The sequence below is a fragment of the Carassius auratus genome, chromosome 37, assembly GCF_003368295.1.
Source record: "Carassius auratus strain Wakin chromosome 37, ASM336829v1, whole genome shotgun sequence".
NCBI classification, from domain to species: Eukaryota; Metazoa; Chordata; class Actinopteri; order Cypriniformes; family Cyprinidae; genus Carassius; species Carassius auratus.
In genome coordinates, this window is record NC_039279.1 from 12,454,310 (window position 1) to 12,478,119 (window position 23,810).

The 23,810-nt window shown below is 36.7% G+C and overlaps 2 protein-coding genes across 3 annotated transcripts; one reads left to right on the forward strand and one right to left on the reverse strand.

The window, feature by feature from the left end:
• Positions 1-1,597: 1,597 nt before the first annotated feature.
• On the forward strand, positions 1,598-7,121 carry LOC113056238 (class A basic helix-loop-helix protein 15-like). Its single transcript, XM_026222849.1, has 2 exons — positions 1,598-4,291; positions 4,803-7,121. Exon 2 carries the CDS (start codon positions 4,837-4,839, stop codon positions 5,371-5,373), a length of 537 nt encoding a protein of 178 aa, XP_026078634.1. The 5' UTR covers positions 1,598-4,291; positions 4,803-4,836; the 3' UTR covers positions 5,374-7,121.
• LOC113056235 (tectonin beta-propeller repeat-containing protein 1-like) lies at positions 5,861-23,741 on the reverse strand. 2 transcript variants are annotated; one of them, XM_026222842.1, is made up of 25 exons: positions 23,586-23,741; positions 22,459-22,691; positions 21,109-21,291; positions 20,906-21,028; positions 20,666-20,788; positions 20,335-20,509; positions 20,160-20,260; positions 19,333-19,434; positions 18,355-18,503; positions 16,677-17,224; positions 16,137-16,282; positions 15,744-15,899; positions 12,687-12,836; positions 12,438-12,595; positions 10,651-10,778; positions 10,467-10,569; positions 10,293-10,389; positions 10,098-10,177; positions 9,927-9,983; positions 9,376-9,550; positions 8,919-9,054; positions 8,653-8,745; positions 7,894-8,000; positions 7,673-7,792; positions 5,861-7,580 (listed from the first exon to the last, which is right to left on the reverse strand). In XM_026222842.1, exons 2-25 carry the CDS (start codon positions 22,681-22,683, stop codon positions 7,476-7,478), a joined length of 3,540 nt encoding a protein of 1,179 aa, XP_026078627.1. In that variant the 5' UTR covers positions 22,684-22,691; positions 23,586-23,741; the 3' UTR covers positions 5,861-7,475. The 2 variants fall into 2 exon arrangements, with proteins under 2 accessions (XP_026078627.1, XP_026078626.1); XM_026222841.1 differs by having other exon boundaries at positions 22,459-22,694.
• Positions 23,742-23,810: the final 69 nt, after the last annotated feature.

Genomic DNA, 23,810 nt, shown 5'->3' on the forward strand with positions numbered 1-23,810 from the left:
AAGGGTCATGTAAACATTCAGGGACACCTATCCAGAAATTTGTACTTTTTAAACTGGACATCATTCAGCATTTTTATTAATATTATTAAAATTGCCTGTTAAAAAAAAAGCACGTAATTTTATTTTAATTGTTAACATTTCTGACCAAAACGTATTTTGGTCAGAAGCAGTGGTTTAAAGATTTGTTTCAAACGCGCAACTTTTCACTTCATAAGACATTAATTGACAGACTGGAGTCATGTACTTGTGGATTATTGTGACGCTTTTATCAGATGTTTGAACTCTTGTTTTGACGGCACCCATTCACAGCAGGAGATACACTGGTGAGCAAGTAATGTAGCGCTAAATATCTCCAAATCTGTTTTGTTAATGAAACAAACTAATCTACATCTTAAATGGCCTGAGGGTGAGAACATTTTAAGCAAATGTTCATTTTTGGGTGAGCTTTTCCTTTGTGGTTGGCAATAATTCCTGAAAAGACTTTCTCTCTCAGTAAAATGTAAAAGGTTTCAAAGCTTTTTCACTCTGTGCACAGAAACATCACATAGTAGCTTCACACCTAAAATAAATGAATAAAAATAGGGATTTAATTTGCCCTCATAGGTCTTTATCTGGAGTCTCAATGCTCAATGCTCCTGCTACAGCCCAGCACAAGAAAGATGTCCTTACCGGTGAAAAGGAAGCAACTTAATATACCCTCAAGCACCTCAGATGCACTGTGCAATTGATTGCTAACATTAAAGTCAAATACAAAGTTGAAACCAGCACACATTTACAGGAAAGCCAACTGAAATTTAATAAAATGATATAAAGCCTGTTTGGTTCCAACAGTGTGCTGAATGATAGATTGTGAAGTGGTTTTACAGGTTTCCTGTTAGAAGAAGTGTCATAACAGAAGATCTTGTGTTGCTAGACAAATATTTACTGCTACCAAGTAATGCACGGAGGCTAGTGTGTGTGTGCTGCAAGAGAATATTTCCTGTTTTGACACAATCCACATGAATAAAGAAAACAACCAGCTCTACAAAGCAGGTGGAGACACCTACTGCACATATTCATGCCTTCTGAAGCTCTGAGGCATCCCCTTACAGCTGCAGGATTGGTTCATGCTGACCTGCTTTTCTCTCAGAAGCAGAAAAGTCTATGTTACTGTTACAATTTTAATTTTACAATTTTCATCTGGTCAGTGGAAAGTCATTACATAGTTATTATTAATAATTATCAGTGGTTATTAATGGTTTGCATGGTCTGCAAAATGTTATTATGAGTTAAATGGTTTATATTACAGGCCATTTTTAAAGAAAAGTGAATGATCTTTACCAGAAATGTGAGATGGGCACAAGTAAAAAAAAAAAAAAAAAAAAAAAAACAATAATAAAAAAATAATAGTATTAATTTGTATTATTATAAAAAAATAAGCTTTGTTATTATTAAATTATTCAAACAAACCACAGTTATATATATATATATATATATATATATATATATATATATATATATATATATATATATATATATATATATATATATATATATATATATATATATACACATATATATATACACACATATATATAAGCAGATGTTTTCTGTATGTGTATTATGAAGATGCATTTTCTTAGCATCTGTTCAAGCCATACTGACATCACAGCTTGTACTTTTCCCACTCTCGTCTGACCAGCTTTTGGGTCATGGAAAAACTGACTTGTCCCCCTCTTTCCCCTTTTATGACGCTGCGTGAGTCAGGCTTTAATACACTAGTCCCTGGCTGCTGTTGTGTCCAGTCAGATCACAGATGATGACACAAGTGGCAGTATGACATCAATGGGTGATCTATTAGCTCACATTACAGGTCAGATTACAGAGAAATGTGTGTATAACCACTAAAATTAGATGGTCTGTTTTTTTTTTTAATCATCACGTAATTGTGAGGAAGCAAAACAGAGAACATTATTAGCATAAAGTTATTGGATGAAGCATGCCAGATCATTTTGGTCCAGTTTTCAAACTCATATGATGCAGGAAATTCAGAATGAATGTTCACGCTGCTCTTTTGACCATGGTGACCAAGTCTTTTGGTCTTTTTCCTTCAGATAATTACGTCATCACTCCAAAAGACTTGTTATATAGACTGCACAAGTCAAATCAATGCTTTTATGTAGCTTTACAGCCCCAGGTTACCAATAAGTGTCATAGGAAAAAGAGCAACTTGAACATTCTGCTAAATATCTCCTTTTGTGTAGAAGACAACATCATAAGGGTTTGGAAACAAAATGATCAGTTTTCATATCTGACATCATCTAACATTCATTCAATGAAACAATTTACCTTTGACTTCATTTAAACACTCTTCTGTGTGAAGAAACATCAGGTGTGCAGAGCAGCAGAGAAAGGCTCCATGTTTAAACAGCTATTTTTGTATTTAGCCTTGAAGGCAGCCAGCTGTGAGCTTTGGGCCTTGATTGAGCCATAAAACATTATGTTTGTTTACTAATCAAAATAGTTTGTGCACATGGTCCCTTATGGCCTAAAATTCTCATCACACACCCTTTTAAGCTTCTGACAGTGTTTTCATTTGTCATTTACATCTCACAGTCTCCCCACGCAGGAATGTAGCGCTTAGCATGGGGTTGCTAATGAGTGACTTATTTACTCAAGGGAAATTTGAGAAGGACTTTAGGAGATACCTCTTGTGTGGAGTATGCAAATCAAAAATTTATCTTGAAATTGAACACAATGTTGAACAGTTGTAAACTATAAAAGTGCGTTATGGATGAGGTGCAATATATCAGTAGGCTACTACCAAGTGCTGATAAACTAGACTACTACTACTACTACTACAGTTGATACCTGGATGGATTTGCATGTAAGATTGATCAGAAGTTCTTTACTTGTGTTTGAATAGTTTTTATGCCTGTTTGTGAGCATGGTTTTGTTTTTCAAGCTTTGTCTGTAGCACTTTGCTTACAGGCAGATTGTTATCAGTGTAAGTGGTGTATATACCGGAGGTTCCACACTAAATAAACTGAGGGTTGGGATAGAAACTGTTTCCATAGTCTCAGCTCTGAGACCAGTCTCGCTCAGCCTGTGTCCAACGCTGCTCGACCAAGGCCATCAGTGATGTGGGGGAGGGAACATTTGAGCGGATATCTGCTGTGAATTAAACAGGTGTGAAATGTACGTGTTCCCAGGAACTATGCGAAAATGTCCTGTTTGTCCAGCGCCACGTTACTTGTGTCTCACTATTATGTAAAATATACAAAATGAGTATCCATCCCTTGTGCAAAATTATATTTCTAGTCGTCCTTCTGCAATGCTGCAAACATTGTATTAAACACAACTGAAGATTCGAATGAGAACAAAAGGACTTTATCTTAATGCAGGCCCTCTTAGAACAGGTTCGCCGTACTCAGGTAAAAAATAAACATGTCTGTGTTTGATCTGTCTGATAGCACAGTTTATGAATAGGGTGGTTCTTTGCACACATCTACTCTTCTACAAATAAAGGTTCCAGGAAGAAGCCTGATACTTATAGGAGAGGTACAAAAGGTTCCAAAAAGGACTTTAAAACAGTGTGTCTCAACATTTTAACATAAGAAAAATAATAATAATAATCCTTATAGGGATATTTTTGACAAAACACACATGTATACCAAAATACAACAGCAATAATAGTAATAATAATAATCAAAGAACCATATAGCTCATGAAGGTGTTTAAATGATATGGCCATTTGAAATGCAAAGGTCTAAGCAAATATTAGACAGTGTTTCACCTGATAAAGTACCATGGAAATAATATAACCTTCCAATTCAATCTTGTGCATGAAACTACCTAGGCTACCATTGTCTGTAATTTTCTTTTCTTTCTAAGCTACATCAACTTGATCAATATAACAGTCTGCGATTTGCATTGGTAACTCCTTCACAGCTATAACTTATTTTAAAATAAAAACATTTATAGTCCTCACTGTAGACTATGTACCACCTGCAGTAGCAGCAGCTATATCACAGACCGCTACATTACCATCTGAAAGCGTGAACAAAGTTTCAGATCGTTATTTCCGATGCTTGTGCCAACTCATGGGTGACTCGAGACGAAGCGGATCCCTCCTTTGATTGGCCACAAAAGCGCTACGTGGACGTCGAGCAGGAACAGGTAGAGCGCGTGACCGTTATCATTTCATTCTGACTGCGGCTGTCAGGACGACCACAGAGCCACACGTCAACTATCATCGCAAGCCTTTTATCGCGCAGACATCGCCACGAGTTTGGTGGAATATTATTTTGAGGTAAGCAAAAACTCTATCCCACCCCCTCCCCACCCCAGAAACCAGAGATGATTGACAGCTTATAATACACAACGTATAGAGACAATATGAATTTGCATTGTTTACTTGATGAATCTAGTGTAATTATGTCAGCATGTATGGCTTAATAATATCAATTTCCTAATGAATAGTTGACTTTTCTGTATTTCATTATCAATAGTAGATTTTTTCTGTATTTTCTGAAAAAGTTTCACACTTTTGAACAGATAATGCAGATAATAGTGTAACTAACACTGGTGTAACTTACGTTAGGGAAGGGTATTACACATTATCTGGAAGAATGCCTTGTAATCTAAACAGATAGTAGCCTATAGAATGTTAAAACAAGCTAAAGCTTGCCAAGTATTCAGAGAGCACTTGAGATGTAATTAATCATTTTCAGTATCCACTTCATTACAGCCGTTTATATAGATATATAATGTTATTTTGCATGTTCATTTCCTCCAATCAAATGTGTATGATAATATCCTAGGGCCTACACCAGGGTGTGGGTGAGTGAGTCAAGTATGAAGTCCAAAGGAAAGGGGTCAAAGCGGGGCAGACAGTCTTGGGCAGAACAGGACGACCCAGACTTCACACTGGAAACAGAGCCAGGTTCCAGCGAGCAGGAGGGTTCAGAGGCATCCGTGAGGCTGGGTGGGACGTGGAGAACATTGAGGGGTGAGAGGAACGGCGGTTCCCGCATGGGTCCGCGTCGCAGGCGTCTGCACGGCAGCGCCAAGGAACGCAACGTCCGCAGGCTGGAGAGCAATGAGAGAGAGAGGCAGAGGATGCACAAACTCAACAACGCCTTTCAGGCCCTAAGGGAGACCATTCCTCACGTCAAAACAGACAAGAAACTTTCCAAGATCGAGACTCTCACACTGGCAAAGAACTACATTAAGTCCTTAACCACAATCATCCTGGGCATGTCAAGTGCCAGTCACATGGAGACTAACGCCTCCCGGCTCCTGCAGTGTTATCAACAGCATCTACAGGAGGAGGGAGAGGAGGATCTGTCCAACTACCTGAGCCACATTCACAGCTTCAGCCAGGGCAGCTAACACACACTGTCACAGACTCAGGGAGCGCGGTGTAAATACATGCATGATACATGCAAGATGGTAAATACCAGCTCTGAAGACTAACAAAAGGGTCTGTTTGAATAACCCAGTTTACAAGCTAAAGCTGGTCCATAAACAAGCTAATTTATGTACAGAATATGCACGGATTATGTTGTCCATAAATTTTTTTATAAAATAGTTATTTGCCGTTATCATTGCCAAATTGCTAGCAGTAACTCTTTGGATTATGACAGGACACAGTGTGCTGGTCATTAATATACTTTACCCCACTCTGTGACAAAAGAAGATGCTTTGCTCAAATGGTGAAAGTCAGTGGGGTCCATCATCACTGGACCCCCCGACCTTTATTGTAATGACAAACAAAAAACAATGTTTGTGTTCAATGAAATTAATTCATATTTCTTATTTTTGGGTGAACTATCCCTTTAACAGGGTGAGTAGGTATTTCATATGAAAAAATGCAAAGTTTTGGAGCAGATTTCATATTTATTCAGAGGACACAAACCATACACATATGAAACTGAGAGGAGTTTACTGTACCCGAATAATGACTCATTACCCTGTTATTTATCTACATTGAATAATTTAAAACTATATTATCCTTTTCTTTTTCCAGTGGTTTCTCTCATGCCTGCATGTAATTTCTTTGTATGTACAGAAGCAACCTTAAACAATTCCCTTAAGGGTGTCACATAATTGATGCAGTTTCACATTAGGACCGTAATTACCCTTAAATATTTAAATGTATACATCCACATGTACAACATATCTTAATTTAACAAACTATTCATCCTAACAATTTTCCCAACCATTTGGAAAGATTTGTTATAAATACTGTAACTTTCTGAAAACGTGCTGCCTTTAACCAGAATTAAACCACCTATATATCTATGAATGAAATGAAATATGCTGACATCCTGAGAAATGTTTCACAACATTGTCTTCACATTTTCAAGTGCAAAATACTGCACTCTTTCATCAGTGACAAAAGCTGAATAAGCGTCTGAACTTACACTACCATTAAAAACTTAAAGGTCAGTAAGATTTTTTTGTGGTATCTTATGCTCACCACTGCTTTTATTTGATCAAAGTAAAAACTGTAATATATTGTGGAAATTGTCATCACTCATTTAAACATGCTGATTTGTTGCTCAAGAAACAATTATCAATGTTGAAAAATGTTGTGCTGCTTCGAAACAGTGACGTTTTTTTTCAAAGATTCCGAATAAATCTCAAAAGTACAGCATTTATTTTTTAAACATATCTTTCACAATATAATATCCTTTACTGTCAATTTAGTTAATTTAATGCATCCTTGCTGAATGAAAGTATTAATTTCTTTAAAAAAAAAAAAAAAAAAATCTTACTGACCCCATATTTCAGAACAGTAGTGTATCTGTGCAAAATCACTGTGCTGTCTCAGCTTTGAATAAGAACATTACCAATAACCCAATACAAGCAGATGATGAAAGTATTACAGACTCTTTTACTCTTAATGTTTAACGGCTCTGCAGCCGAGCAGGAAAATTCCCAGAAGCAGGTGTTTATTTAAAAATGTTGTTTGTGTGTAATGTTCAATATAAAATGCTTGTAATGTACTTTCAGTAGCGTACATTGAGACTTTTTGTATTTAATGCCCCGGATTCAAATAAAGGATCAAAAAGGCAAATGGGCAATTGTGATTTTATCAAATCAAAAAAAAAAAAAAAAAAATTAAGATCCTCTTACCAAAAGTACGAAGTAAAAATCATAATGAAGAATGATGGGAGTGTTAAAAAGGAAGAGGGCATTACTGGAAGTGGCCTCTATATCCACGAGAGCCCTCGAAACAAGAAAACATCTTTTAAAATAACTAGAAAATGTGAATTCAGCGGAGGTACAAACAAAAACACAGAGTGCTCTGCTTGTGCATGTGCTTGAGTCACACGATTTGTTAAGAGTGATTGAGTAATTCTGCTCTGTACAAGAGAAGCGCTACAGAAGGGAAGAAAACAATTCATGGCTACAGTAGAGAGGGTTAGCATGAAGAGCTCCGCTGTTTGACTAACAGCCCACTGGGTTTCCGTTCATCTTCGGGCTGGTTACTGGTTTGCAGTGGACGTGCTGCCGTTGTCAGTCAGGGATGGCATCTGGATGCGAGGTGCCTCCATGGCATTTCCTCTAACAGTTATATGATCCCATCCACCCTGAAAGAAACAGATGATTTATTATTTTCTATCCATTCTGCAAAGTATTATTAGTGACTAGTGAGCATGAAGAATATGTCAGCAGTGCTCACCCCAATGCCATAGTCCCATGAGTGCCCTTTGGGTTCATTTGGTAGCACCCCCAGCCGGCGACACACAGTGCCACAGCTCAAACTGTGACTCCCCTGTACCTTATCAGCAATGATCCACACCTTGGGGAAAACCCCCCCAACAAAACATTAAGGCATTAAGCAGAGAAGTGAACCTGCAGTAGTTAGACTGCAATAACTGGTTATAAGGAGATGGTCCAGACCTGGTCCAGAGGTCCCACAGACACCTTGCGCACATTGTTGGAGATGTGCTCCCATGATGACCCCTGAGGCAAAATGGGGGTCACACCATGTCTGTACCACAGGTTACCTGCTCACACAAAACCATACACAGAATCATAACTATAACAATGGGTCAATTTATATTTGACAGTTTTAAATAAACCATCATGTATGGAACTTGCTTTAGACTGCACAGGAATTTTATATTTTAAAATGCAATTATTTCTGTGATGGGAAAGCATAATTTTCATTACTCCAATTTTCAGTTTCACATGATTCTTTACGAATCATATGATGATTTAGTGTAAACATTTTATTTATTTATTTATTTTTGTTAATTTTGAAAACAGTTGTGCTGGGAACTGTGATACTTTTTCAGGATTATTTGATGAATAGAATGTTAAATAGAACAGCATTTATTTGAAATATATATGCATTTTTTATCTTACATTATAATTATATAAGCATCTTTGTTGAATAAAATAATTGATTTCTTTAAAAATATGTATAAATAATATCAAAAATAATTAACTTGCATCTTGCTGTAAAAATACAGTTAACCTTAAGTTTGATCAATTATTGATTAAATTAAATGTAATTTTAGTCATTAGGTAAGCATTTAATAGCAATACCACATTTTTCCATTGATTAGTAACATCTGCGCTTCCCCACTTTTGAAAAGTATCAGTGGCCACTGATGTATTAACACCTTTTTATCAGTGTGTCTTGTATAGGTGTACCATTTTCATCTACTGTATATACAGACATCCCGCCCACTGACACCTGTTTGAGCTTCTGTCCGGTTGGAGAGGGGATGTGATACCAGCAATCTCCTGCAAACAGATCAAACCTTTCTAATGCTTCTGCAGAAATACAAGCAATGCTGCAACATCAGCATGACAGGCATGACTTGCATTAAAATGTAAAGTGAGAGACAAGTATGTATTGTTGAATTTTCATAAGGTCATACATAAACAGGCTTTGTGATAGAAGGTTATTCCCTCACCTGTCGGGTTCTGGGTAGACACAGAGCCCCTGAAATACGTAGAGCCATCCTTAGCGATGGCCCAAACCTGGTGGACAGCACCAATGGAAATCGACTTGAATGGCTGGTCGGTTCCAACATGTAACCATGACGACCCCTGCGATCAAGCCATGTCATCAGTCAGGCTTACATTGCTGTTCTATTGTTTGTGAAGTATTTGTACACTTTTTGCATTGGAACTACTGAACACAAAACTGTGGATGCATGATAAATGCACAATAAATTTCGGCAGATATTTAATGCAAATCTTGTCAGTAAAGTCTGATCTGTAATCAGAGTTAAATCTCTACATGTAAAATCATCCACATGTAGAGATTTACCGCTGATTACAGAACTTTACTGACAAGATGTGCATTAAATATCAGCCGATATTTATCGTTCATCACTACACAAAACAAATAAGGAATTTGGCTCTTACTCCAGGGGTAAGTGAAGTGACACCCAGACGACACAAGACGTCTCCTTTGTTGCTGATGGCCCATAATGGCACCTGCTCCACTGTGCTCTTTGGTCCACAAGGCAGGATTGTGATGTCACTCAAAGGTATAGGCGGGACTTCCTGCCAAGGGCCAGTTGTTGTAAGTTTACACTTTCTAAGGTGGAAGATGATGGTTAAGAATTGGTGACAGGAGCCAAATTGAACAATTAGAAAAAATTGATTAACATTTTGAGGAAGTGTACCAACACTGAATTAATATTTCTATTGGCTACTTAATATTTTTATTGTCATTTACTTTTTTTTTGTTTTTTTACACTTTAAAAAATTTAGTTCAATTTATGCATTTAGCAGATGCTTAAGCGACTTATTCAGGCTAACATTTTTTAGCTAACATTTGTTCCCTGAGAATCGAACCCACAACCTTTTGCCACAGGAACACTTTTTTTCTTTTATCAATTTATTCCTAATAATTTAACTAATTTAATAATTTAATCTTTACAATCAAGTCCCCTACATTAAGTGCTAGATACCTGGCCCAACGTCTGCGCCGGACAAAGTCCTTCAATGTTTTATATCCGTGGTATGACCTAGAAAGGTAAATACATTCAGAAAAATTAACAGTTAGCTAGTTTTCACACTTGAAGAATGTGCTTTTTATGTTATAAGATGCACTGGCAATGCTAATAACCAATATAACTTACGCAGGAAAGTCAGCTGCATACTGCCAGCCCTCTCTGTCTGTCCCACCTGACACAGCATAGTCAATAGTCCAGTCTGACACCTGCAAAATATTAGGGAGCATGCACACATACAACGGTTTGCAGCAATGAAGCAGCCAGATGTCATTCAGAGTTAATTTCTTTATGTATTTGGAGGAAATTTATCACAGGACAAACCCAAGTCCAGTTAGGGGAGGGTGGTTTTGTGTTGTTTTTAGTGCACTCCTTCAGACCCGAGGCATCGCTCCACATGTAACGGTCAGTAGGGAGACCCCTGGAGGAGAAACAGTGAGGCACAGCAGAGAGCATACTCAACAATCCTGGATAACAAACATCACACTCAGAATTCACCTGTTAGTGTAACCAGTGACAGGATTCCAGCGCTGGTTCTCATAGATATAAACACTCTTCACGTCAGTCTGTGTGTTGATGTTATTTGGGCTGCTTGCCAAACCTGTGTGTGTAAGATACATACATTATGTTATTAAAATACATGAAAAACACTGATTGGTTTAGAAAGAGGTGATGCATTTACCCTGGAAGAAGCCTCCTCCATAGCCTCCAGTGTGGACCCAGGCAGTGTGGTCATAGCCAATCCCCCACACCACACCAAGACTGTTGGACTCAATAATACGCAAATGCCCTCCGACTTGACGCCAGAACCTATCCATGATAAAGATTTTTTTTTCCTCACAGAGCAGTGGACAAATATGACATTTATAAATATACACTTGTTCACAAGTTTGGGGTCTTCATTTTTTTTACAATTTATTTTAAGAATTCAATACCTTTATTCAGTAAAGGTGCAAAATAAAGATGGTAAGGATGTGAAAACAAAGACTTGTAAATTGTCTATAAATGCTCTATATTAAAAATCCTTAAAAAAAAAGTTTAAACAGCTGTTTTCAGCATTGATAATGATAAGAAATGTTTCTTAAAAAGGTTAGTTCACCCAAAAGTTAATTACTCACCCTAAAGGCATCCTAGGTGTATATGACCTTCTTCTTTCAGACGAATCCAGTCAGAGTTAGATTAAATATCGTCTTTGATCTTTCAAGCTATTTAATGGCACTCAGCGGGTGTTGCAGTACTTCAGTCCAAAAGAAGTGATATAAAAAGCGCCCATCCAAAATAAAAAGTTTCTCACATGGCTCTGGGGGGTAAACAAAGGCCTCCTGTAGTAAATCGATGCGTTTTTGTAAGAAAATATCCATATTCAAAATGAACTAATCGTTTATTTGGCTTTTTATATCACTTCTTTTAGACTGAAGCACTGCAACACCCACAGAGTGCCATTAAACAGCTTGAAAGATCAAAGACCTTTCAATTTTTTTTATATAACTCTGACTGGATTCTTCTGAAAGAAATACTCCTAGGATGCCTTGAGGCTGAGTAATTTATGGGCTAATTAAATTTTTTGGGGAACTAACCCTTTAAGCATCAAATCAGAATCATTTCTGAAGGATCATGTGACACATGAAGAAGAAATAGCTGCAGAAAATTCAGCTTTGCCATCACATGATATATACAGTATGCCATCATAAATTACATTTTAAAACATGTTAGTAAAACACTTATTTTAAGTTAAAGGTCGTGTTTTTCCGGGAAAAATCGGTACAGACTTTCTCTTATGAATATAATAAAACTAAAGACTTTTTGGAGTTATGAAGGATGTAGTACTACTCTATAGGTACTCAAAATTAACAGGATATTGGGTGAAAACGAGCATTTCACCCACCCTTTAATAATATTATGATTAAGAATATTTCCCATTATTACTGTTTTTACTCACTGACACTAAACTTTAATTAGGTATTCTTTGACCTCTTTAAACTATGTTTCATCTATGTCCAAATTTATGAAGACTTTTTGAACTATCAAGTGAATTTAACTTTAATGTGTTATGTTGCGGATCTTTTGATGTTATGTGTGACTGTAATGATGCATGCTATTATTAATATATATATATATATATATATATATATATATATATATATATATATTATATAATTTATTTTATTAAATTTTTCAGAAGTTTTTGGAAAAACCCAGTGGTTCTGGTGAGAATGTTCTTAGTCAAATTGTAACTTCGCTTGATTTTAAAACTTAATACATTTACTATAAAAATTTTATGAAAAAGTTGAGAGTAGTTAAATATCTGGATGGGGGACAAGCTTAAAAATAAAACATTTTGGGAATCTTAAAAAAAGTTTGAAGTTAATCTAATCCATCCTTTAATTAGGATGCTTGTCAAGGTACAGAAGTGGTCCTTTGACTGAAAGTTTTCAGAAAACAATCATCAATCAGTCATCTGATTCTTACATCTGATCACAGGGTGTAGGGTAGACAAATGCCTCTAGTTCTTTTGTAGGTTCGCTCACAAAGATGTCACCTTTACAGGTGACCGACCAGATGGCTTGTTTTGAGGGAGGGCCCTGAATACCTCTAGAGTCACAGCAGGACACACTGAGCAGAGCCAGCTGATAGGATGAACAAACTGTCAGTTAAATAGCAAGAGTGCATTGCAAGCTGTTGAGAATCAGTTTCCCATGATTAACGTTCTCTCCTCACCCAGTCGTGCATCTCCAGCTCTGTGGGCGCAGCCAGGCGGATAGGCCACCTCTGTTTGGTTCGCTCTGCTGTATAGATGGCAAATGTGTGTTTGGAGTCATTCAGTACTGGCACCAGGATTGTCACTTCATTAATGAACACATGGAGATACTGGACAGAGAGAGAACAGAAAAGACTCAAAGCAAAGGTAAAACAGGTTGAACTGATCAAATAAGTCAATCTAGAGACCACATAAAATTACTCTTCAAGCACAGATTCATGTTCATATAAACTACCATTTAAAAGTTTGATGTTTATAAGATTTTTCAATTATAATATATATTTTTGTGATCAATATATATTTAGACTATTATTATTATTTGACAAAGACACAAAAACAATATTATTATGATCTATTAATAAAACTGTTAAACTGTGATAAATTTTGTCAAGATTTCTTGATGAGCAAAAAATTTGCTGTGTAATGTTTATTTGAAATAGAAATATTGAGTAAAATTACACATCTTTACTATCAAGTTTGATTAATTTAATGCACCCTGCTGAATAAAAGTATTAATTTCTTAAAATTAAATATTTTATCAGTTGTGCATTTCCTACAGAAATGGTCATCAAGGCCTTGTACATTTTCGATTCTTTTATTAGGTTTCAGCTATAGTATAATAACGTGTAATAAATGTATGGTCCATTTTGCCAGTAGGGAAAAGGTAAATGTGTGCCTATATACATATACATATATTAGTGGTGGGTCGTTATCTGCGTTAATGTGCTGCGTTAACGTGAGACTCTTATTGGGCGATAGAAAAAATATCGCCGTTAATCTATTTTCAAAGTTGAGTTGGGAGCTGGGTCTATACTACGCGAGCTATGATGACTTTCACCTTGATACATATATATTAGTGTGTGTGTATATGTATACCGTATTTTCCGGACTATAAGTCGCACTTTTTTTCATAGTTTGGCTTGTCCTGCGACATAGTCAGGTGCGACTTATATATCAAAATTAATTTGACATGAACCAAGAGAAATGAACCAAGAGAAAACATTACCGTCTACAGCCGCGAGAGGGCGCTCTATGCTGCTCAGTAGTCCTCTCCAAATAGTCCTCTCTCAGTAGCGCCTCTCACGACTGTGGACGTAATGTTTTCTCTTGGTTCATGTCAAATTAATTTTGATAAATCACACCTGACTATAAGTGCTTTCACACCAGCCTCATTAAGTTTGGTTGAATCGTACCAGAGTTTGTTTCCCCGTTTGGTGCGGTTCGTTTGGGCAGATGTGAAAGCAGCAATCGCACTTGGGTGCGTACTAAAGGCGGACCAAACAAGCGCACCGAGACCTGCTTGAAGAGGTGTTCTCAGTACGCTTTCAAATGAACTCTGGAGCGGTTCGTTTGTGGTGAGAATGGGATCCGACCTCGAGCATGGCAGCTCGTGGACAAACTTGGAGTAGTGAGGAGGTGCGGAGCCTCATAGAAATTTGGTCTGATGACCATGAGCATGTCAGAGTTAAGAAGAATTAATCCACTCCTCCACTTGAAAGTTACGAGCGGGCCGTTTGCAGTGCATTAGAACGTTGTTTTCAAGCCGCATCCACGCTTCATTATAGAAATTTATTGTTTGCATATTGTGGTGTATACAAACAATGTAATAGATTATGGCCAGGGACAAAACCAGCTCTCACAGTCGTCTCTCCATACTTGTGTTGTCTCCGTGTTTCTTCTTATGTTGGAATTTTCCCTCACATAAATTCTGACCAATTGAAAAGCAGTTTAGGAAATACATCATGGCCAATGAGGGATGTAGATGTTGTCATGTGACTGCATTTTGGTTCATTTCAACTGGTTCGGACCAAAGCAATCAGTGTGGTGTGAAAAGGAACCAAAAAAGCTGAAAAATGCTACAATGTATAATTGTTTGCCCTTGGTTCGGACCAAATGAACCGAACTAGAGATGTGAAAGCCACCCTTATAGTCCAGTGCGACTTAGTTTTTTTCCTCGTCATGAGTGAGTTTTTGGACTGATGCGACTTAAGTCCAAAAAGTACTATATATATATATATATATATATATATATATATATTAGGGCCGGGACTTTAATGCATTAATTGAGATTAATTAATTACACAAAAAATAACGCGTTAACTAAGATTAATTAATTACAGAAAAAAAAAATCCCGCATTTTTAATAACTTATTTTTGCACCGCGGAACGTTCCCTCCTGGATGAATTTCGGCGGACCGTTTATACTGGAGCACCAACTAGCGTTCGCATATCACTGCAGCACATCGAGCCTCAAGTATCACCTCAACGAAAAACACATAGCAGCTAGCGTGGACTTTACACTTTATGTTGAACTATGTATTATTTTGTTGGTGCAACAGTTTATGTTGAACTCGTTATTGTTTTGGCCAAGGTTATTGAGAGTTGGACTTCGTATGTTATGGCCTCTGAAGCAACAGAGAGATGTTTTCTAATAGTCAGGGTTTCCAATGATCTGAATGTAATTGACAGTATTGTGTTTTACTTAAAAAAACACTTTACAGAAGGTTCCAGCACCTATAAGCTTCCTGAATTTCTGAAATGTACTATTTCTAAATTGTTTCTAAATATGCTATTGCTACACTTCATGGCAAAAATTGCACTGGTCTGCTAGACATGGTTGAACAAAAATAAACAATATTTTGTTGCTTAAGCTTATGTATTCAGTCATTATTCAATGGTATACTATAAATCCATGTGAAAAAAATTACTTCTCACTGTTCTCAGGTCAAATATTTATATGCAATTAAAATGCGATTAATTTCGATTAATTAATTACAAAGCCTCTAATTAATTAGATTAATTTTTTTAATCGAGTCCCGGCCCTAATATATATATATATATATATATATATATATATATATATATATATATATATATATATATATAAATATAAATAAACTAAATCATTGTATCAACTTTTAGCAGTACACTAACCTTACTAGATGGCCTCAAACTAATAAACATGGATTAAAATCCACAAAACTACCATTTTGATTCCATAACGGATGCAAGGTTACCTTCTTTTCACAATTGAAGGTGTAGTAGATGAACAGAATCCCATCTTTTTTGCCCTCTGCTCCTGAAAACTGCTCCTGTGCAAACTGAACATCCACCCACTTATGAGGTTTCCAGTCTCTCCACCACTGCATGGTGCTCTTCTTCACCCACACAGACTATGAGAAGGACAGGAATCAGGGTGTGAGTCATCAAATTATATACGGACTACGGTCACTGTAACCGTTGCTCTGACTTTTGATCTAAATCTTGGAGCACTTGTATGAACACTTATTGTTGCTATATCAATAACAATCTGGATATAATACAAAAAATAAATAAAAATAAATGACGAACCTTGTTAGTTTTGAAAAAAACATTAAATGAGATCACATATTTTTGTGTGTGAGGACTACCTGTTCAATGGCCTGCTCATAATGCCTGAAATTCTCCATTTCTCTCTTGGAACGCTCACTGAGCTGCTCAAATATCCGTTTACGCCATTCTGCCGTTTGTGCAGGTGTGATGGACAGAGACACGGCCTGCATGGAGGAGTTTAGGGCTGAGGAGACAATCACATTTGGCACAGTCAAGGACAAAACGAATCATCAAATTCAGTTACACAGATGGTAATAGGGCTGCACGATATGTGACATTATGATTTTTGCTTTCCTACAATATTGCCCCCCCCAAAAAATGATTTGACCAATTCAATATGATTATGAAATAATAATTATTTTTATTGTGATTATGAAATAATATTTGTAATACTAATATTTCTATTCTAGTTTCTTTATTTCCAGAAGTTGAAGCACTGTGTAAATGCTGCACTTTTTTTTTTTCAAACCGGTTAAGCGTACATTACATTGTTTAAACCTTGACATTTGCACTACGCCATGTCGCAATATTGATTTTCTTTCAATACATCATGCAGGCTTACATGACACCTGGCTGACCTGTGGCTGTAAATGAGTTGAACCAGTTGAGCTGTGTGTGACACTCAACCAGACATCCCCCACCGCTAACCCAGGCCCATTTTAGATGCTCATCTGGCCCATAATGCTCATCCAGGGCCAAGATATAGGAGGCTACAGAGGACAAGCTGCTGGTTTCAGCTGCGTCTTCAGGTCCAGATGTGATGTGCGTCTGGGCTTTCTCTAGGTCAACATTGCTCCATTGAGGATCCACCCCACTTGACTGGCTAGGACACAGAACCTGGTCAGGGGAAATCCTGTTCTCCACCTCTTTTTCAGTGTGATCCTCCTCAGGAATAGATGGGCCAGCTGAGGGGATGTCACCGCGACTGATTTGGCCTTCACGGTCAGACATGAGCTCTGAGATGAAGCTATTACTGGTCACTTTGGGGATGTTTGGTTTATGGGCGTCCCCCATCTCAGGTGTTGGGACCACTTCACCTTCAGTTCTTTCAATCTCTGGGTCTGCAACACCCATCACTGATGGCTGGGACTGCAGACGCACCTCGGCACCAAAGAAACAACCAGCGCTGTAAGGCGTAAAAACACACATTGTTAACAAGTACAGCACCAGAAGTTAGGAATCACTTCGAAATATATATATATATATATATATATATATATATATATATATATATATATATATATATTTGATATAATATTTGGTATATTAATATTTGGTATATTAATATTTGGTATATTAAACTTAAAAGGCTTAGCCTTCCCCTGGCCATGGGGACTTGGGACAAGAATGCCATTAAATTGGACAGAAAAAGCCCTTGCACAAACAAATGAAATCTATTAGTTCTGTTGCTAACGAAGTGAAAATGAACAGTGTTGATTTAGGCATTAAATTAAAGGTATACTCCACCCCAAAATGAACATTTTGTCATTAATCACTTCCCCTCATGTCGTTCCAAACCCGTAAAAGCTTGGCCGTATGCTGCATATGCTCTTCTGTATCAGCCGTGCCACAATGATGCGCTGAAGAGCATACACAGCATGCGGTGATATGGAGAGACACAGAGACGACCGTTGACAAGGACATTTTTGAATAAAGTCATTATTTTTGTTTTCTTCACTTACAAAAATTATTTTTGTCACTTCATAATGTTAAGGTTGAACCACTGATGACAGAAGTACTATTCTAACGATGTCTTTCATACTTTTTGGACCATGACAGTGTATTTTACTTGGCAGTCAATGGGACAGTCACAAGACTGAATTCCGTGAAATTTCTCATCATGAACAACAAAGCACAGATGCACGTAAAATATAAGAGATTAATTTCACAGTGTATATAGGTTCAGTGATTTATAACCATATTTTTTTTTTTTTTTTTTTTTTTTTTTGAGTCTGCTTAAACTCGGCATAAATCAAAGTAATTGATAATGTCACTTTCTATATAATTGATTTGCTGTTTGAATAACTGTGGAAAGGAAATGTCATATAGCCTAATTATCAATCTCTAATGTTTTTAATCAATTGTAATAACGTTAAATACAAATTCAGTGCCATTAGACATATTTTATTATCCTACATAACACCCATGTTTGGTTGTTGCCTAAAAAGAGTGGTTTATGATGTTTAATGCATTTGGCTGCTTTTAGCCTTACCCTGGAGTTGGTTAACCTTCCGCCTATGGACAAAATTAACTAACCTTTGAAGGCTGCTTGCGCTGGCGCTAGAGTGGGAACGTTCACTATCTCTTGGCACAGACACAACCTTCCAAGCCTTCCCACTCAGCTCGCTGGGAGTCACACCCTGGCGGAAATATATGGCCCGGTCTTCAAAACCAATACCCCACACCTGAGCACAGAGACACATCAGATGACCTTCAAAGATCCCAGTGTAATAACTGCTGAAATGTCTTCAGAATGTATAATTCTCACTAGAAACACATACTCACGGGTTTGGAACAACATGAGGGTAAGTTATTAATTACATAATTTTGCTATTTGGGTGAACTAACCCTTTAATGAAAAGGTGTCCTTTTATTATTGATTGGACAAAATACTGCACATTTATTTGTGAAATTGAAATGTCAAATAACAAAACTAATTTTTTTTTAAACAAACCCCAAATCTAATCAAATAAATTAGACAAAAAAAATCTCTCTTATAAACAAAGACGCTGTATACATGCAACATTAGATGTTTTTTTTAATCTAAATTAGATTGTATCATTTAAAATTTGAAAACAAAAATAGAATGCTCTGACTTGAGTTTTGTGAAGTACTTGGTGACTGCTGTAAACAAAGCAGTCCTGCGCTTATAAACACTACTTTGATATGCATTATACAAAGTCAAGATGAAAAGAAAATACAATCTAAACTTTTCTAAAGACAGTCAGTTCTCATCAAAGATACACTGATATAAACTCCCAACCCTTAAATGTATCGCGATTCGTTTAACATCTCAGCCGATTTGTATTGTTACATATTTGTATCGATGTTCAACCGGCTCGTACCGTTAGATCCTAATATCTCAGATGAATACACTGATTCATATGAAAGTTTCTGGGTTAATCCTTCAAAAGTCTTTTTTCTGCTTTTTAAGTTGAAATATGTACAGTTATTCAATGTAAAACATACATCAGAGACAGGAATTAATGAGAGGAAACATGACTAATCTCTGACCTGGTCATTGAGACCCACGTTGATCATGACCATCTCTCCAACCATACCCATCCAGCCTGAACCACAAGGATTATGAGAATTCACACCCCGTCTAATCCAGACCTATTAGTAATAAGCAGATGTGGAAAAACAAGCTGTGTAACAATAAAAAAAAAAAGTACATATCAGTTCAAAAGTTAGGGGTTAGTAAGATTTGGTATGGTAAGTCTTTTATGCTCATCAAGGCTGGATTTATCCAATCAAAAATACAGTAAAAACTATATAACTATATAATAAACTATATAATAATAACTATATAATAAAATATAACAAAACTGTTTAACATAATTAGCATAACTGTTTTCTATTTTAACATATTTTAAAATGTTATTTATTCCTGTGATGCCAATAGCCCGATCCTTTAGAAATCATTATAACATGCAGATTTGGAATTTAAGAAACATTTCTTATTATTATCTTTAATCAGTTTTTTTATTTTAGGATTCTTCAATGAATAGAAAATTCAAAAGACAGAGAGCATTTATTTAAAATAGAAATATTTGTATCAATGAAAAAGACTTTAGTGTCACTTTTGACCAATTTTATGCAACTTAGATTAATGTAATCATTTCTATAATTTTTTTTTTTTTAATTGACCCCAGACTTTTGAACAGTAGTGTGTACATCCTATATTCTTCTAATATAGGCAATACATTATGAATTTGAACAAAAAAATGAACTTGAATATATTAATAAATTGAAACAGAAGCATTTTTATTAGTCATCTCAGGTTTTGGACCCCACTGTATGTGTAAGCGTAAAACCATATCAATTAAAATACGACTTACTTTATGATCTTTAGTGACAGCCCATACTACATTCACACCAACAGCTACGTGTGTGGCAGCTACTTCAGCGTTTGGTGACTCCACCGTGACCCATGTTGACCCTGTGATTACATCAATATTATCGAATGTCTATCATCTACCCAATTTTTTGAGGGTACTGCACCACTACACTCACCTTTCAGGCAGTCTCTTCCAATGCCCTCTCTGACCAGCAGATCACCCTCCCACAGGACGGCCCACACCAGGTCACCTGGGCCGCAGCTGATCTGCACAACCTCCCCTGGTACTGACACCTCCTCCCAAACGGAGCCCTCGGGATTATGGTGGTTGATGCCACTCCGGAACCACACCTACTCAAAAGTAAAAAAAATTAAAATTATCTTCTTGTCAATAAATGGAAATTCATTTGAGTTCTAAGAACCATGAATTCATGCACTCTCTAAATCTTTGTAATAACTTAACATTTTATGAATTATAAAAGCATGGGGGACAAACTGAGCTCTGACCTTTCCCTGCAGAGAGACTGCCCACAGTGACAAACACCCTCTGGGCTCCTCAGTGATCTCCCAACCACCACAAGTGATGTCATTAAACGGGTCAGGAAGAGACCCAGTCTGCTCTGAGGGAATCTGCTCTCACATATAAAATTCAAGGACACACAGAGATAAGTTTTTTCATCAACATTAAAGAGAAACACTTATGATAAGATAAATAATTGCTTTCAAGTCCTATGTGCTGGTACACACCTTGACCCAAGTGTCCTGTGCCTTGTACCTTCTGTATCGTATCCATCTGCGGCGACGCACGCAAGAATTCCATTTTTTGTCTTTTGTGTAAGTAGCTGGAAAATCAATGGCATATGTCCATCCCTAAAAACATAGAAGATCAGCTATGGCTTAAAGCAAGTGTAAGCTGTGAAACTTTTTTTTAATGATTTTTCAATACTGACCCCTTTTTCTGTGGGCTCCCCTTCAAAGTTTTCATCCACATGCCAGTCCGCCTCCCACTCCCAGTTCCCAGAGGGCAGCTGAAAGTCACCCAGAGGCTGGTGCTTCAGCCCTGTGACATCACTCCACTGCCAACGGTCACTTGGCAGCAGCCGGTCCGAGAAGCCATCTACAGGGTTCCACCTCTGTCAGGGAACAGGAAACACATAAGTGAGTCTCATTTGAAAATAAATGCTCTAGGGTTAATGAAAAATAATAGTGTTGATGATAAAATCTAGTTCAAACCTCATGTGCAAAGTTTTTAGCATGTACTCTTTGTATAAATAAACACTAATATATATATATATATATAAAAAAGAATTATATATATATATATATATATATATATATATATATATGTGTGTGTTCCTGTTGCTCAAGTGGTAGAGCATTGCTCTATCAAGCGGAGGGTTGGGGGTTAGATTCCCCGGGAATACATGATAGGTAAAAATGTATAGCCTAAATGCACTGTAAGTCGCTTTGGTTAAAAGCATCTGCTAAATGCATTAATTTAATTTAATTTTAATATATATATATATATATATATATATATATATATATATATATATATATATATATATATATATATATAAGACATCATCACAGAAACATTAAATTGGTCAAAAGTGACATGTTTTAATGGTTTAAAAGATTTCTATTTCAAATGAATCCTGAAAAAAAAAAACATAAATTTCCATAAAATTATTTGACAGCACAGCTGTATAAGAAATTTTAATAGAGCATCAAATATTAGCACATTACATTGATTTATGAAGAATGATGTAGCTCTGAAGACTAAAGTAATTGCTGCTGAAAATTCAACTTTGCCACCACAGGAATAAATTCTTATAGGAAATACAGTCAAATTAAAAACTTTTATTTTAAAATGTAAAAATAACTGTATTTTAATCAAACAAAAATAAAGCCCTTGTAAGCATAACAGACCTCTTTCATTTTTACATTCTTATTTAATTTGAATTGTATAAATTTTGCCAATGCCAGTCATAAAGACTTTTCAATAATAGCATATGGACAGGTTATAACATTAATTATTAATTAATTAATATTATTGTGTTTTTATGGAGTAACACTACATGACTGTGTAAAACCTGAACTAACTAAAAAGGTCAAATTATCAGATATTTGAAAGACTTATTGGCCCAAACACACAGCAATGATGCTCCGCATGGGCCCTCTCTTTGATAACATTTCCTGTATACATTTTTTTCTGCTTGTTGTTGTTGGTTGAAAAATGAGTTGCTGGATTTTTTCCAAATACTTCTAAAATGTCTGTATATTACTTGCGAGCACACCTGGTTTTCATATGCCTCCTCTTGGCAGCGGATGGGCACTTCACTTGCATGGACGTACAGATAGATTTGGTGGTCACAGGCAATGCTCCAGCAGCACTGCTGTATAGCCACAACACGCTTGAACTCCAAGTGGGCATCGTGACAATGCTCCCACTGCTGTCCCGCTGTCGAAAGGCTATAAACCCTCCCATACACATCAACTGCCCACAGGAGGGAGCTCGGCATGATGCACCCTGCTGCAAGAGACAAGACACACAAATCGGAAGAAAAAACATACTCCAGCATCAGTTTATGGCTACAAACATGTTTAGAAGAAAACAAGGACACAAAGTGAATTGCTCTCAAATAAAGAAATAAATTCCTGCCTAGTTCCTACTCTTTTCTTTGCTGAGACAGCAGTTTTGAAGTCAGCTGATCCTCATTACTGTCCATCATGCCGCCAAAACAGTGCCTTTAACAACTGCTATTTTGTTGCCTTTTTAAGCTGTAACAGTAACCCATGCTTACAGCAATACACCAAAAAGCTCCAACCAAACCACAGAACACCCTTAAAAAAACTACTGTGGTGGAACCATGTTTAAGCATGTTAAGTATGAGTTTGTAATGCCATGGAACTGAATAATTAATGTATTTAATTACTGCATCAGCACTGCAAGGTATTTCACAAAATGCCATCATATACTGTAATTAAGTAGTAATTACAATGGCAGATACCATAGTAAAATAAAAAAAATGGGATTAACATACCATTCATGTAATAATAATGGTAACAACTTTTTTGTTAGTGAAGTTCAAAATGTTAGAAATGTTATTGAAGAAACATATATTTTGAGAACGCACGTTGTTGTTGTTGTTGAACGCTTGTGTGTTGATGCAGTGATAAAGCCGGGGATAGCATGCTAGCTAACTTAGCAATGACAGCACATAAGCTATAAGCGTGCAGAGTAGCCTACTTGACTATAGCATGTTATCTGTCAAAAACTGGAATACGACTATGTTACAACCAGAAGAGAAACATTTTGAAATGAAAGGTGTGTGTGTACATTACAACAGGAAGGTAAAAATCATGGCAGGTGCATCCTCAGTTTAGCTGACAGAATATATCAACTGTAGCCAGCGTTACATACCTTATCTGTGTCAAAGTTGTAGGAACTTAGCTTATGTTGTCATTTTGACACCCTTCGGCTTTGTGAAGTCTGCCTGTGATATGCACGATATTGACACCCCAGGTCCCAAACAGGAAGTTCCCGATTGTTGCACTGGCAGCAAATTATCGGCCCGGCAAGGGGCGCCAATAACTCGTTAAAACAACAGACTGTATAATAAAAGCAGGTATATTGTGATCAACGGTA

Bases quoted from the DNA above. Each gene is read 5' to 3' on its own strand.
- LOC113056235 (XM_026222842.1), bottom strand. From the start codon at position 22,683: ATGCCGAGCTCCCTCCTGTGGGCAGTTGATGTGTATGGGAGGGTTTAT. The intron at 19,435-20,159 runs GTAAGTCGTATT...TATTACTAATAG, and splicing joins CTGTCACTAAAGATCATAAA to GTCTGGATTAGACGGGGTGT. The intron at 10,779-12,437 runs GTAAGAATCAGA...TATCATGGATAG, and splicing joins CCTACACCCTGTGATCAGAT to GTTCTGGCGTCAAGTCGGAG.
- LOC113056238 (XM_026222849.1), top strand. From the start codon at position 4,837: ATGAAGTCCAAAGGAAAGGGGTCAAAGCGGGGCAGACAGTCTTGGGCA.